At 39.9% G+C, this 17,543-nt stretch overlaps 1 protein-coding gene across 1 annotated transcript in view; it reads left to right on the plus strand.

Annotated features, from left to right (window-relative positions):
• The first annotated feature begins 549 nt into the window (after positions 1 to 549).
• si:dkey-261h17.1 overlaps positions 550 to 17,543 on the plus strand; it is a 39,329-nt gene continuing 22,335 nt past the window's right edge. The window contains exon 1 of the mRNA XM_036591298.1: positions 550 to 763. Within this exon, the coding sequence (XP_036447191.1) occupies positions 688 to 763 (76 nt within the window). The 5' untranslated portion in view covers positions 550 to 687. The remainder of the gene's footprint in view (positions 764 to 17,543) is intronic.

The following is a 17,543-nucleotide window of genomic DNA, read 5'->3' on the forward strand; positions in this document are numbered from 1 at the left end:
ACGGTAAGCAGTACAGCAAAGAGGATAAAGACTAGTTTCACTTTGTTTTTTTTTGAGTTTAGTATGGCACAACGGTTGGTTGGTGGGGCATTGCCCCATTAAATGACCCCCAGATGCTGGGCTTGGATGGGCATATAATAAAACTGATCCATTTTATTTTAAAGATATGAATGAGTGATGCAATGAAGATGAGCGTGCAAATGTTCTCATTTCAAATTTCCCTCAGTCCTTGTGGGACTAAGTTTGAGATATGTTTAGGTTCAAATCTATTGAGAATGTGTTAAAATAATTTCACTGAAAAAGTGCAGTACACATTCACACCAAATATACAACACAGTTTCGCAGCCAATATACTCTTATAAGTATACACATGTGCCTCCTCATCTCTTTCTCCCTCTACTCAGGCCCAGCTTGTTTTGCAGAAAGGGGAGAGGTTAGACAAGCCAGTGAGAAAGGGGGTGTGGAGACAGTGAGAGAGGAAAGAGAGAGAGAGAGAGAGAGAGAGAGAGAGAGAGAGAGAGAGAGAGAGGGGTAGTGGTGGGGCTGTATAAAACCACAGGAGCACAAACCACGCTTTATCCTGCCAGTGTGTCCCGCGCAGTACACGTTAGTCACAGGAAACCCCTTAACTCACCCAGCACTCTGTACACGCTCACACACACTGCTGCAGCCTGCTCACAAAGGAGGATGGCCATGAGGAAAATGAATGAGATGTGGAGAAGGATGGCTTTGGCTTTGGCGCTGTGTGTTCTGCTCTTCCATAGTAAGTACAGACTAAGTTCTTTAGTAAACAAAGTCCACGCAGGTATTTTATTTTCTTTGTGTCCCATGTGCTGTGCTTTGGAGTCATTTCTTCTCAATTCAAAGCAATTTTCTTTTGTCCTTTTAGCTTCTTAATTGAGGTTTACTGAGTTAATGCTTACTGTTTATTAGAAGGGCAGCTAATTTCAAAAAAGTGAAGAGGCAAAACTGTGAGTAGAAGGGCAATCCCAAAGAAGCAAAAAGATGAATAGAGGAAAAAAAACAATTTCCACAGTGCTGTCAAAGATCTTTGTTGGCCTGATTGATGAGATGGTCAGAAGCTTGTAGTACTTGCCCAGAACAGACTAGTAAAAAGTTAGCGGGAATCTGAGACAAAGAGGGCTGGCATGGAGTGGAAACTTGCCGTTGAGCGTAATTATGGAGTATATCCTCCTTTTCGACTGGGTGGAGCAGGGCAGGCATATGAGTAGACACAGGGGCGTGAGTAGGAGCGAATGAAGGGTGGAGGACAGTAAGCAGTAAAACATCCTTTTTTCCTCTTCCTCTTTTTCATCTTTCCTTTCTTTTTCTTATGTCTTCCTCCCTTGCTGACAATGCTTCTGAATGGATCCCTCTTTTTTATTGTATTTCATGCTGCCTCACAAAGGATGTGGTTCATCTTGTGTTTGCTTCATGCTCATTTAAGGAGAAATGGGTGTTTACATTAGCATTCAATGGGTTGAGGGAGGTTGTGTGTATGTTTTGTAGCAAGAGAAGTGACCGCATGTCTGTTGATTCAGCAAGGAGTTTAAAAAAAGGTCCAAAGGTGACGCCCATGTTAGGATGATTCCCGTTTGGTGGTGCAAAAGGGTGATCCTCCGCCTCTCTCCCTCCAAATTGCCTCTGTCCAGTTCTGTTGAAGGTGAGAGTAGGGCATCTAGCAGTGCCACTGGTAATTACGGGGTGAGCTCTGGCTTGGACACTGCTCTACATGTGAGGGCCTGGTATAACAATTTCTGCCCAAATTGGTGGCTAGACTGGGTAGTCTTGAAAGTAGACCTGGCACTATTATGTCCATGGAAACACCCCACCACATGTCGTTAGCAAAGGGAAAAATCAGCAGTGAGCTCCAAATTTATACAGTGCAAACGGTCTTATTGCTAAGAGACGATCAGCACAAATAGACACTTACAAAGCATATACACAGTGTGCAAATCTGACTACTAATTCGATTTTCAAGATAAAAAGGAAATTGAATTATGCAGCCAACCCCTTCGTTAGCCCTTGCAACCCTGCTCACAGTATGGCTGAGCTTGTGTATGACAAGTAATTTAACATTAATGTGCCCTAGATTCTTCAAAGTGCCCTCAGAAATGTTAAACACTTTAGGCACTCAGAAGTCTTACTTGGTTATAGACAGTAGGGGTGGCTATTTTTACCATTTTTATCTTTATAGTGATAAATTACTTTATGGTTTTTGGACCATTTTGATATTGATGGAAATTTTTGATAGTATTTTTACTACTGGTTCCCTGGTTTTACTACTGTCTTCTCTGCCCAACTTATCAAACCTCAGAAATTTTTCTTCCTCAACATATCATGATATTATATTCTTTGCTATATCACCCACCCATTATACAGTAGTATAAACCTTCTGAAATTTTTAGATTGGAAAGTCTAACAACTGCTTAACCACTGGAAATTGAAAAGAGAGGGTGCTGCAGTCAGGAGCCGTGGCCCCGCCCTAGTCTGAAAGCGCAGACTTCCACATATGACCATTCTCACCATTCTGTTACATTGTTGCTACTCATGTGCAATTGGCACTAATGCGAGAGATTTTGCTTGGTGGTGATCAGTATAGAATCACCTTCCAATAAGGCTTGGAAAAATCATTGCATTAGGGATGGTCCCACCTGTAGAGAAGTTCTACTCTCATCTTTTCAGCTGATTATGGACCTTTTTACATCTCCTGACTTGCACTCTTAGAGAGTCCAACAATTGTCCAGTGTATAATAAGAAAACGCAATAGTATCGGATAGTATCGATCATCACAATTGACATTACATAACCATGATGTAAAGCAGAGGACTAGACAGCATAGACAGATGCAATCATATACAAATTTTGGGTACCAGTAACTACATTTCAGGTTTTGTTCATTTTCTAAGTGAAAATAAGTTAACACATTTACACTTCATATTTTGATGTACAATTGCTATTTATTAGCTTAAATCAACATGTTGGAAAAATAAGACATAAAATGTGTCTTGTGTGAAAGTTTTATATTTTATATTTATATTATTATTTTTTCAGATGTTCCTTTTTTGGAATACGTTAAACTCAGAAGCCTGTATGTTAAACATAGAAATTGTGCAGAAGTTTGCTTTCTGTAAAGGATGTGCACTTCAAACTTAGTATATGACTGTATGCTAGCAGCACTGTTGAATTTGCTTGTAGAGTCTCACAAGCAAACAGGCAAGAGTCTCCCAAAGCAAAGATCTGCTACTGTTTGGCCACATAAGGTCCAGAAGTGACAGTGCACCACCAATGCAAACATCTCCATTTCAGAGACATTAGCTCTCAACTGTGAGAAAAGCAGGAAGGAGGAGGAGGTGCATGGCATGACACAGGCTGATGGCAGATGTGTTTAACTCAGCTAGGCTCATACTTGCATCAATACAATTTCAACTAAAGGGAAATTCAACCAATTTTTCAAAACTTCTACATAAGTAAGCCATTAAGAAAGTCATTCAGAGAGGTTTGATGTGAAATGTGGCACTATTTACGTAGAATTGTTTACAGTGGTGGTGATTGGTGGTTTATTGTCTAAAAAGTTTCACTCTTAGAAAATTCTTACATGAACTACTTACAAACCTGTAGCCTGATAGATTATTTGATCATAGTTTTGCAAAGGTCTTGGCCTAAAACATATTTTTGTAAAAGCATTCATGGTGGAAAGCATTCATGGTGGAATAATCTGAGAGAAGAGTCAGGCTGTAATTGGACTTGAGTGGGAAAACACTGTCACACTTCTTTAACTCTATGACACACCTAATTTTCCATTGTGAAACATGATATCATAGCATGTGGCTCTAAAGGAGCTGGAAGTGTCCAGAGCATCAGTTAAATAGAACAATCTTACCAATAGTAGTGCAGATTCGGAAGAACCTTGAGCACCCACCACTCAGCCTTGAACCAGGAAACTTCATCCAACACTCACACAGCCTGACTGAAAAGAACATCAGCCAGCTTAGCATTGTTCCGATATAGCCCAGACTTGACTGACATTTTTATTGGTCTGATTAACACAGCAAAGTCATTCAGTGTAGAGCAGATGCTAACTTTCATAAGCATTCTGCCACACAAAGGCACCCAGTCTTAACACAAAAGGGGTGGAAGTCTGTGGCTGTGAGTGTCCATCTTCTACATGCCATTATTGTGAGGGAGACACTTCTCGGTGGCAAGGATCATTAGAAGAGGCATGTCATAGAGGAGAGAGGCAGCTCTTCTATCTCTCTGTCTTGGATCTAGAACATCCTCCTTGACAATCAAGTCTCCAGCCAACATAAACGTGAGCTGAAGATTGCCATTCATTTTCTCATGCCCTTCAGTTATGCATTCCAGCAGACCAAAGCCATGCTAGCAAACTCTGTTAACTGTTAACGTCAAGTACCCAAGGGTGTGGGACTTTTAGTAGGATGATTTAACCTATCAGCGTTTGGCGTGCTTTATCTCAAGGGAATCAACAAATCAGGATGTAGAGTAATGAGTGATGTGAACTTATGGCTTGAGGCTGGGCTTGTGAGGTCACACAAGCAGACGTAAATGGCTAGATTAGATAAACTCTGGACGACATAGAGATCTCTAGTGATGAATAAAGTTTGCAGCTTGATTTGCTTCTTGTATAAGCAAAGGTCATTCAGACAAACAGGCCCACGCCTTATAGTCAGTAAAGTTACATAATTGGCAATGCTGATACATGCCTACAACACAACACAACTTAATTAAGTGCACATGTGAGAGAACTTGTAGTTCTCTGTAGATGTCAAGGGCATGAACACAACAAAGAGTCCATGCCAGCTTTTAGTTTGCAAGAAACATTTAATGAACAACAGAAGGCCATTTGTATTCGCGTCTCCTCTCTTGGTTATTGCTGTTCTCATAACTCTTTGGTTCCCTGCTTCGCTGGCATACTGAGGCAATTTTACAGTTGTTAGGCGTTTATCAGAACGCAGGTTTTTCTCCCAAAGCTGCACATTCATTTTGAATGAGAAACTCTGGCAACAAGTGTGTCCAAAGACCTGAGTCAAAACATTAGAGTGTAATTATCCCATGGGTACATACAACTCCGCTACGAGTGGAAACTCTTAAGACATCAGACTGGTTGTGTCTAGTACTTGCTTCATCAAAAACAACACCAAAGCAATGGAAGTTATTAAGTCACTGTGGCGAAACTTCATAACATAACCTGTTTATGGAGCGAAGAACATTCTGAGGAGCATGAAAGCCTCAATAAGTACTATTCAGGGGCAAATCTGTTTCCCTTTGTATCAGCTCATCATCATGCTTATCAAAGAGATTTGAATTTGATACCAGTAGTGTTACTGAATTATGCTTGTTAGTGAACACAATTTGTGGCATCAAACATGATTTTCCTGGGAAATAAGCAAGAAAAAGCCTTCTAAGTGCTGTAACAATTGCCCCGGGTAATTAATGCTCTGCAAGCGATACAGCACAGAGGCAATTCTGTCTAATGTTCCCTAATTGAAAACACAAGACTGCATCCCTTCCTGCCTTTGCGAGCATGGGGACTTTCTCATGGCTGCCTTTCCCCCCTTAACCACAATGTTAAAGAACCCAGGGGATTTGTTACGGTTAGTCAAAAGGAGGGAAAGCACAAACCCCAATCTCAGCTTTCTTTTGTATGTGTGGAATAGTAAGGGGGAAAAAAAAAACTTTTCCTGATGTCCCATGATGCCCTCTCTTTTTCTCTCTTCTGCTGTGGCTTTCTCCAAAAGCGTTTGTGTATGTTAAGCTCGCAATAGATCAAACATTTAGATATCCAGTTACGCAATGCCTGGATGCTTATGTCAAGGAACAAGAGCTTGGGTCTGTTCCATGGACATCTGCAGTCATACAGTGTTAGGGTGCTGACAGCATGTTTCGGAGTATAGTTGGGGGGAAGGGTGGCAGCTGGTATTTTAAGGAGGTAAAAGCCCATCCTTGTATTGTAGAAAGGGGGGGTGCTAGTTAGGAAACAAGGGTTTGTGTTACAACTTCAAACTATTTCTATGAGGGCATGGGCTCACACACAGAAAAAAAAGTCATGGCCATTCATCAAATTCATAGCAAAGAGTCCATTCCTATCTGGCTGCATGTAGCAAGCTTGGCATTTTCCCTAACATAAATCAAAGCTAATAGGGAATCTGGATATGCTAAACACTGCTTACAGGTAATTGAATGAATCTGTTCTGGTGGTTCTAGGATAATCCACTGGGAAGTCATGTGCAAAATATTCTCCAGAAAGTTGTTTTTAGACCACTCTTGGGGTATAGGTGGTTACATGGTGCAGGCACTGCATACCAGACGCTAACAGCTAATAGCGAATAGCTTCCTGTTGGAGGGTTTGAGGGCGTGGACAACATTCTTTGACTGATGGTAATTTGATTAATTCCTTCACCCTCTTCACCCTGGTTTTATTTTGCTAAAAAAAGAAAATAAACAGTCGGGGGATAGGCTGATCTGTTAAGCAAATGTTTGCGATTAGCTTGGCCTGCTTGGTCTGAAACAAAGTTTTCACTCTGCTGAGTGATCATAGAGTAGCTAATATTTTAGTCGAAGAAGTTAATTAAAAAACATGTCCTATCTTTTTGTAAATTTTCACCTAATCGTTGACACAGTACAGTTTTTTCATCAGCTTTAGCAGGACTATCTACATACGTGAAGATTACGTGAAGATTTATTGTTCGGCAAAACATACTAAAAAGACAGAGAATGCAGCGTAGGAAGGCATGACACAAAGCGACTTGTATTACAAAGAAGCGTTCTCTGTCTCCATTAACCTCTGCCCGGCTAGGATATTCGGGATTAAGATGTGTTTTGTGGACTACGTATCTCCACCCTGGAGGCATCCAACCCATTAGGCCTTCCAGAACATTCCTCAGCCCTGCATACCCATGAGCATGGGTGGAATTTGAGACTTCGTGTCCCCCTGCCGGGCACTTACAGGACGATTCACAGGCCTGCTGCAAGAACATCTGGAGTTACGGTCGGGAGTGGGGCTGCAGCCAGGATGATATAAGACGAGGTGCTCTCTTGGGCGGCTTGGGTGGAGCTGCTTGAACCCAACGGTCCGCAGACGTCAGGCTTAGGGGACCGGCTTGTAGCACAGAGCACATTGGCTCCCTGGAGACTTCCACATCTGCAGCTGTGGAGGGACCCCTCCCTTGTCGTTGATGCCACATCTTTAGGCCTTCTCTGAATAAAACACAGAGCTGATTACAAGGCATCCTAACGATTGCCTCACTGTGCCCTTTTAATTCCTTATGCTCTCTGGGTTGTTTGTTTGTTTTGGTTTCACCAGTACATTCCTCAAGATAGAACCCAGAGAGCACAGCAGGATTACAGGATTCTGATTAGATGGTTATCTCCATGGTAAAGATACCCGTCATATAGTAAGTTAGACAGCAAATACGATTAAGAAAGGCCTTTCTCAGCAGTGTGGAAGACGAGGAGCGCAGAAGGTGTTTCATGCTTAAATGGTTCTGTGACTGAGGACCGTGAATACATGGCATACAGGGATATACCCACATGACTTGAGCCAGTGTAGTGTGAATATTGTTTGTCTTCTACTGTAAAGCACTGTAGGATGTATGCATACTTCTTAGCTAGTTCTCCATAGTGAAAAAGCTGACAGCTGTTCTTTAACTGTTTAAACATTACTATAAGCTTACCTACAAAAGATGCTGCAGCTCATACTTTCACTGATTTATTTGAGCAGTTTTTTTCTCATTTTATGAGCAGGGAGGCTACAGTGCCCCCATACAGAATTTGGACACTTTAATCATTGGTAAACTTAATAAAGTTCTTCTGTCCTAAAATGTTGAACAAAATAAAACACTTTATAAGCAAAAAAGTCACAACTATTTGAGTGGAAAAAGCCTGGAGAGGATTCCAACCAGACTGCACTAAAGCAGAGAGGTGGAAACCTCAGAGTCTGGGGCTGTTTGTCTTACGTTTGTGTCAGTACACTTGTGTTCATTGATAGGATCATGAATTAAGAAGTGTACAAAGGCATTTAAAAGAAATTGCTCAAATGATAGCAATCTGAAACACATAAGTCTGTATTTGAAAGGTCTCAAAATGTTCTGTTTAAAATAAATGCCACTTAATTTGACATTTTGTTTCATAATACAATGAAACTAATACATTTTTAAGTATGGCACGAATGCTCAAATACTTTTTGGGGCCACTGTGTGCTTATCACTAAGTTAACATTTACCCTTCCCTCTGCTGAATACTCTCAAACATCCCTTCAATCTTGCTGAAATAGTTTGAAAACAGCTATTTGGAGGGTTGTGTGCATGAGTACAGTCTGGATGCATGAGGGACCACTTCATTTCATCAAGCCACATGATATAATAGCAGGGATACTCCATGCTCAGTTTCCTACATAACAGTGGCTTCCCCTGTGTGCTGTTTCAGATCTGGAGTGCATTTAGGCTTTGAATGGAGGCTGTATCTCTAGGACTTGGAGAAGAATGATACTGTGCTGGTTGCGCTATTCCGTCATATATTAGAGACGAAGCTACACACAAAAAAGGAACTGCAGTAGTCCCTGGACTTGAATGCACTCTTTAGCCTGGTGGTCACCAACTCTGCTCCTGGTGATCTATCTTAATACAGACTTTAGCTCCTATCCTCACTGACCCCACCTAAATCTATCCAATTACTGCCCATAGAAGTGCTTGATTAACTGAATGAGGTGTGTTAAATGTGGGTTGGAGGTGAAACCTGCAGGAAGGTAGATCTCCAGCAAAAGGGCTGGTGACCATTGTTTTAGCCCATTAAATGGCAAGAAATCTACTGAAACAGAAACATCAATCTTTTTTCAGTTTTTCATTCAGTTTTTCAGTTCAGATTTATTTACACAAGGTGAGTTCAGCAAATGACAGGAGCCAATATAAATTATGAATTTGAAAATTGGTACAGAGTGCTTGTCGATCAGCATTACCTTTCATTGGCCTGTCTTAACAGTTCCAGGCATGGGCATAATTTGAACTCCATGTCCCAAAAAGTTTCCCGCTTTTGCAACAGATGTTGTCACAAAAAAGCGTTACACTTTCTGTGTCAATGATACAAGTAGTACAAAGGCACTTCCAACCTTGAAGCATGAACAATCTCACAGTCCTCACTTGATATGTCTGTATCCCCATTCATGAGGGTCAGTGCTGAGTGTGGACCTCAGCTATGGCTGCTCAGTTATGGTCAGCTGATAAGCTTATTTGCTCGCTAAATTTGCTAGCTAACATTAGGCTCTATTTACAATAATAAAATATACCGCACTGTTCCTCACAAAATTGTTTGTATGGTTAGGTAAACATACTATTTTCTCTTGAGAGTTAGCAAAGCACACATTACTTAATTTAGCATACGTTACTAGCTAACGTTACTTTAGCAAACTATTAACAGTGAATTCTAAAAATAACAATCATCAACTCACCTAAGTTACATACTGGTACATTTAATTATCTTGTGATAATACTTGGTCCTAAAAGCATCCTAACCTGGAAGAGTTTGGAAGTAGCTAAATTCTGCAAGACACAGAACTTCAATGCGAATTAATCAGTACTTTCATTTATTACTCATGTATACAAATCCCTCAAGATGACATCCCATGCTGACCAAGATAAGAATCTCACTCACCATGCAACTCTTTTTTTCTAGTTTTTCCATCCAGGTTTTATGTGCACATTTAAAAAAAGGTGGATGTGACAAGATTTTGTTGTCACACTGTATCATCATTTCACTAAATCAACATGTTTATACTCTATGATTAATACTCTGTTAATGTGGTAGACTAATAAGGAAAATCAGTTTTCTCGTACTGGTGCTTATAAATCACTGATCAGCATGTTAGACGAAAGGTTCAATATAAGGAAGTATCAGGCATATGGCCATAACACATAAAGTCTATGCTGATAGATTAATTCAAGATCTCTAGCGGAATGAGGATTAATACAGACAGCACTGACATGTCTTCTTTACTCTGAAGTAATCAACTGGTGACTTGCTTTTCGTATTTGTGTGTTAGAAAGAGAAGGTGTATGTTTTGGCTCTGTGTACACAGATCCCTCTCTGCTCAGCCCACACTCTCAGGAGGAGGCCACTGGCTGAAGGGAAGCAGGACCAAACACTAAGATATGGCTTAGTCTCGCTTGCACATTGTTGAATAATAACTGACACCCGGCCCTTATCGTCTTATTGTGGCCTCCCACAGCTCCAGCTCTGGCTTCCTGCCTCACAGCCCTGACAGGTCCACTGCAACCACTCTACAACCACAGTTTTGTTCTGGAAACCACGTTTTTTAATGGATATTTGAAAAAAAATCTTACCGCTTGTTCCATCTTTGGTGTCCAATCAGCACTGCCATAGAAACTATATGAACAATCATGTATGGGAGTCGGTGGGTGAATTGAGTGCTGAGACCTAAATTTCTAAGCTAGCAACTGTAGATTGCATTAAGCTTTCTTGACACAATCTGATAAGCTCGCACAAAACATCTTTAAGTAATACGTGGGCCAACAATCTAATTTACGCAAATTTCCACTTACCCTGGATGTAGTCAATCAGCCAAGCCATATTTGGTTTCCAAATTTTGCTTCTTTAGTTTTAAACTGGAGCTACAAGGCTGATGTTGCTAACAAATACTAGAATTTAATAGTCACCCAAATCTTTTCTGTAAATAAATCCACGAAACTTCTCTCAACTGCATCCAAGTTTTCTACAGACAGCCAGATGTGGTGCCGAATTTCGACTCCCTTACAGAATATGACTTCCCTTTACATGTATGCACATAATGCAGGCATATAAATCTAGGTTACATTTGTGATTTCTATTTTTTTTCTATTCTTAAACGTATATGTTCAGTTTGAAAGTTCAGGAATAATATTTATAAAAAGAAACAACAGAAATCGAAAACATATTCTGTGGCATCCATATGCCTGTGACATGTGTTTGCAAAGGTGAGTGGAAAACTGTGAAAATGAAAATTACAGAAATGCATGAAATCACTCCAGGGAAATACTTAACCCCTTAAATGTCCAGAGCACACTGGCTGACCCAAAGCTCATTACACACTTCTATAACTTAAGAATAGCTCAACCAGTTTGCACTGAAGTCCCTGTACTTACTGTATAATAAACCTTAATATAATAACCCTGAGATTTAAGAGGTCAAATAGAAAGTGAGGAAATGGCTGATATCGTGGAAACATCCCACTCTAGAATCTCTAAACTACAAAACAGCCTGTTTTGAATTCATTGTTTTTGTGATGTCATATAAATTTGCAATGTCGCATATATTTGTGATGGATGTCTGCTTACTGAGCCCACATCTGTCAAGCCCCATTCATTCATGCTGAAGTTATAAGGAGTGTTTTAGACCAGACTGCTTTTTGAATGAGGTACATGTCAGCCAATCAACAGAAGTCATTTACATATTTATGGCTGTTCTAAGTTACGAAGAGAGGTTGGAAAATGGTCACAGATAAAATCAATTATGTTTTTGGTATATAAAACCATATAAGTGGATCTCAGGGTAAAAAAAAAACTAAATGCATGAACAATGTAAGGAATTGACCCTTTTTTGATTGTTGCAATCATACTTCTTAGTTAAATTGTTGTTGAGATAAATATTTAACATATTTTATATAACGAACCACAGGACATTAACAGGGAATAGAGGTATTACATGTGTCCTGTCGATGCAGGAATAAAAGTTCATATACACAAAACAGGCAAATAAGTGACAATATTGTTCTGTATTGTATGTATTTGAATCACTGAGCTGCAAGCTTACTGTAACAGGGAGTGAGAGTGAATCACAGCTAGCTTTGAAGCCACTTGCTAATTTGCGTCATGTTCACGCTGAAACCGTAGGTTTAGTTAGAGACCAACTCTCAGATGATTTCATTCACCACAGAACATGACGATCCCAGCTGTGGAAACCTCAACACAGCCTCAGTAGTCTTGGGTAATATAAAGGCCTGTCAACCATTCCTCAGTACTCAAACAGCAGAGGAGGTGATGCATTTGTTTTTTGTTAAAAAAAAATTGCAACTGAATCATGTCATGATGCAACACACTGATGGGGTTGGGATGCAACGGAATACAAATATTCAGAAAATTTATTCAGAATATAGAAATAAAATATTTATATGTAAGATTTTTTGTTAGAACTTAAAGAAATAGCATTACTGAAAACTATACTGATATATATGGTGTGCGTGCGCTGCTGTGAGTCACCCTCTTAAACTTTAAAGAATAATTTAAAACTCAAATGTGTTGGGTTGGATCTCATCGGAATTTTTTGTACCACATTGTCCAGCATCATGTATTCATATGTCATAGGCTCAAAAAAAGGTCCGGCTCGATGTTTAGGTCTGAAATGCAAAATTATTGCATTGTGTGATACTGATGAAGATGACAATAGTAGGTCATTCACTTACATGCTCAAAGACACGTCCTTCAGTTTGCAATCATCAGATTCATCCACTTGGGGAAGGGGGTCCAATGGATAACCAGTATTCTAATGCACGTTGCATGCAATTGCACATTTCCACCAAAGATTTCACCAAATCCCTGAAAATGCAGCTTTAATGACATGTATTACATTCTGTCCACATTACATTTCTGCAAGTTTTTATATTTTTAGTGGAATACTTTTAGAATAATTATCCATTACATTTAAAACAAAAAGTAACGATCATTAAAGGAATCACTAACAATTCTTGTTTATCATTTTTTTTAAATCAGTGCACAGCATTTAGAGAGCGTGTTTGCTGGGTGGACTCAACAAATGACTTCTTTATAAACACCAAAGTTCATGCTAAAGCCTGTGTAAGCTGATAAATCAATGTGAAAAGCCAGTTATCTTAGTGTTAGTGAGATCCTGTGAGGGATGATTGAATTTATAATCTCCTGAATAGTGGACATGTTCACAAGTGACAAGCTTGGCATCAATGTTGTATTTGACTTTGAGGCATGATGTTTTACACATGTCGTTAACTGAAAATTATTCATAAAAAATATTAGCCGAAGAATTATATGAAAGAAGCTGACAAATAAAAGCGAACAGTGTGAATTAAGTAAAAAGCACATCGGCAGAGTTTTTCCCATGTGGCACATTGAGATGTAAGATTGAAATGTATTCTGAATATATTACTTTTTACATTTAGGACAGTGTGTTCAGTATTTAGCCATCACTACTTTTAAATTATTTTAACTCTGTATATTGATAATAACTTTGGACACATTACATATTATGTGTATTAGGCACTTTCAGTAAGCGTGAATGAATATACAGTAGTCTTGTACATATGAGCTAATGGATGCAGTGCCTTGTTTGCGTGAGACTGTGCATTCTTCTCAAATGTTATAGCATCAATAAACATGTCAGCTTTTGGCCTCCGTGAGTCAGTGTGCTGTTTTATTAACACTGTTAGGAGCTGTAGGATTTATGCCCAGTCCAGCCAATTAAAGTATACAACCTGTTCTGCACAGTGTCTAATACAATAGCTCTGCCTGCAAGAGGGCTTCTGAAATGAGGAACCTTTAACAGCAGAGCAGATTTGGAAACACAAGTGGTAGAAAGGAGGATGGACTTCTTGAAAATGTGCACTATTCGTTGAAAATAGAGGCCAGCAGCAGTGAGGTAAACATCTAATTAGGACTGCCACGATTACTTGACTGAACACAGTTAATGGTATCAATTATCTTTTGTATGGGGGCGGCATGGTGGCGCAGTGGGTAGCGTTGTCGCCTCACAGCAAAAAGGGCCTGGGTTCGATTCCCGGCCGGGTGACCAGGGTTGTTTCTGTGTGGAGTTTGCATGTTCTCCCCGTGTCTGCGTGGGTTTCCTCCGGGTACTCCGGTTTCCTCCCACAGTCCAAAAACTAAATTGCTAAATTTCCCCTAGGTGTGAATGTGTATGTCTGTCTGTCTGCCCTGTGATGGACTGGCGACCTGTCCAGGGTGTATCCTGCCTTCTGCCCAATGACAGCTGGGATAGGCTCCAGCGACCCAGAAGGATAAGTGGTTTAGATGATGGATGGATCTTTTTGTATGTTTGCAACAGTTGTGGTTGGCGTAGTGGGTAACACTGCTGCTCTACTCAGCAAACTGGGGTTTGATTGCTTACTTGGGCGAGCACCCCACACTACACCAATAAAAGTGCTTGGGCAAGACTCCATGTTACATTTGCCTCATCTTTTACAGAATTAAACTGAAAGTTGCTCTGGAGTGTCTGCGAAGTGTGTTAACATACAGTAGTGTTTTTTGCATTGTCTTTTTAAAGGCTTCCTAGCCTTTTTCCAATTAAGTATCGCAGCAAGGTTTAATGTTCAGTTAAGTCCATTTTGTTAATTTATTTCCAGCAAGTCCCTGCAGGATAATCAGTAAGCTGATTTGTTCTTCTTCTTAAAGGGCAGGAATTTCTATGCAAACAGATGCTTTGTTAAGCGTTAAACGCTTTTCCATTCTTATTTCAACCAGTGACTGGTTTTCACCTTTGTAACATCTCTGGTAGAACATGTTAACTTGCTAAATTATTAACTGCACTTTTTTTTGTAACTTTATATTCCATTTTCCTATTTTGTCCCTTAAAACAACCTGTAGTTCCACAAAGCTGCAGTTAGCTTCTATTCAAATTCGGCATCCCACCTTAAATGCTGCAACAGCTGTCAGGCATCAGAATGTTATTGCTGCACCATTTAAGGTGGGGCTGCAAATGCAGCCAATAAGAAAGAAGCTAACATAAGAAGTTGTCTTCTGCCTTGTCAAGATGAATGCCACCATAGTTGCTCTCTCTGAATGCTGAGGAAATGTGGAAACTGCTTTGATTTTATTTTCATGTTCACCTTGCGTTCATGTGATTTTCTGTTCAGGTTCAAGTTAACTCTGTGTTCACACAATGAAAATAGTGTCATTAAATTACTGAAAGTAATAAATTGCTTATTTTGTTGACATTTGTAGCTATAAGAAAATAAACTAGTTTGAACAAATAATACAAATGCGATAAATCAAGACTAACTACACAAAGCAATGTGATTAATCATGATTAATTATTTTAATCGCTCAACAGCTCTAGAATTGACCTTATAGTATTTCCTATGGATTATGCCTGTTTCAGGGTTGTCAAACTCAACCACTAAAAGAGCTGTATTAAAAATCTCAACAAATCCATGGGCCAACTGTGTTTTTATTTTATTTTTACTTAACATTTTGCCATGACCCCAACAGGCCATTGTTTGTTCAAAATATACCAAAACTACAAAGGCAAAAAATAAGCACTAAATATTTGAACGATTCAAAAATAATAATTTTAAATAAAAACAAACTGTTTCAAATAAAATAATAGACTACATTAGCTGCAGTTAACTGTTAAACCACTTTAAATGTACCCAATGTGCAGTAGGTTTTTTAAAACTGCCCATTCTGCACACCTGCCACCTTTGGTAATGCAGTTTCATAGATCTTTTTGGAGAGGGGGTGGGAGCACACTATGTTGAAGTGCATGCTGGGACCTGTAGTGCAGTTCATGGTGAAATGGGCTAATATTAACAGACAATTAAAATAGAACTGTGTCACAGGCCTGACTTGTGTTTGACACATGGGTCCTATATCCTAATTGTGGACAGACACCTGTTGAACCTGAAGGATCCGCTCAGCTGCTGCTGCCGATTCTGAAAGTTGGGCGGCATCAGTCCTCAGGGTGTGGTGGTGCTCTCTCTGGTGTTAACGAGGGAGAGGCAGGCCACCCAGCATGTGTCCCGGTCAGCATTCTGAAGCATGGGTGACAATGAGTTTGATGGTAAGGCACACCAGACTCTGGAATTTCACCAGGAATGCCTTCAGTGAGCCTGTTTCTCAAGAGTCTGACCGAGTCCCTGACTCAGCTCAGACTGAGAGTTTAGAAGGAATGCACTGCACACAAGTTACACTGAACCTGAATATGTAAACTTTTAGCAATAATAAGTGTACTGAACTAATAGACAAGTGTAAGTGTCAGGGCGCTATAAACCGACCTGCAGCACTTATTTTAACCCTTTGAACTATAAGGCCTCATTTGTGGAACTGCACTTCAATCTCATTCTAACTGGCATATTATCTTGCATATTAACAAGCACTGTATTGCTAGCCAGCACAGATGTCTGTTAGTTGATGTAACAGAACTGGCCGTTAGCGTTCTCCTCCAAGCGCGTTCAGCTGTCCAATGTCGTTACGTTAGCAGCAGTTCTAAAAGATGCGGTGTCTGTCTTCACAAGAAGCTTGTGTTTGCCTTCACCCTCCTATTGTGTGACAATTTTCATAACATAGGCCCTCTAAGGGGTTACTAATCTTATTAATTTGAAAGCTCTAACACATTAAAACACAATAATATTTAAAAAGCAACAGTACCACCCCATTCCAGTATTAAAACGTTATAGTACGTTAAGCTCAGGAGACACTTTCTGGTGTTGCTCATTGCAAACAAACAAATAGGACTATCCTAAAGCTGTTTCACTACATTCAAGTCATGTGATTATGCATGGTGTGAATGAGACCATGCAGTTAGGGCTGAGAATCACCTTATTTTAGCAGGAAAATTTCACCCAAGAGAGCACTGCCAGGCGTGGCAAAGCCAAAGGTCATGACTTTTTCAGGGTGATGTTTGTTTGTACAGGCTGTGGTGGGAGCATTACCCCACACTTAGGCTATTAATTACTCAGTGTGCCTGTGCAAACATGCCACATTGTTTTGGGGATGAGAGTTAATGGATTTTGGTGGTGGGTGGGACAGGGCTGGCTTTTTTAACCTTGCTCTCCACCTCAGCCTCCTCAGAGTACACGTCACCCTTGCACTGGGAACACTATAGGGATTTGTGAAGAATGCCTCATTTGCAGGAGCTTTACATATAGTGCAAATTCCTTCCCGCTGCTTCTATCAGTACGGGTTGTGTTAAAGAATAGTCTAAAAGTCTAAACTTATGTCTTTGAAGACTGACTTTTGGTTCCCTAAGGACACTTTCAATAGATTCTGCTTTAAAGAACTGTTTTGAGATCTGCAAGCATGAAGAACCTTTTTAAAGAACCTCTTTAAAGCACATAATGTGAAGGTTTTTCCTAGAATGTTATGTAAAGGTTCTATACCTATAAAAGGTTTTGACTAGAACCACGTCCAAGTCAAGTATAAATTAAGTTAAATGATTGAGGAATGTGGTAAATGGAAGGATTTACTGCGCCTTTGTGGGTTGGGGATAAAGAAGGAAATTTGAGATGGTTTTATCCTTGGAACCATCATGGGAAGGTCACTTGAGGTCATTGCTCAAAATTGTTTAAAACGGTTTAACACAGTATACAACAAAAGTGCTGTGACATTTATTTTGTTCAGGAAGAAATTGCTAAATGGATCACTGAAATTAGGCCATATACCCTATGATATCTTTGAATGCAGTTCTGAGATGTTGAAAACCATCAGTTTCACATTCTTATCTCCCACTTAGGAAAAGTTGGGGAGTTTAGTTTTTTAAGGAAATCTTTGGAA

This window comes from Colossoma macropomum, unplaced genomic scaffold (genome assembly GCF_904425465.1).
Source record: "Colossoma macropomum unplaced genomic scaffold, Colossoma_macropomum, whole genome shotgun sequence".
In the NCBI taxonomy this organism is placed as follows: Eukaryota; Metazoa; Chordata; class Actinopteri; order Characiformes; family Serrasalmidae; genus Colossoma; species Colossoma macropomum.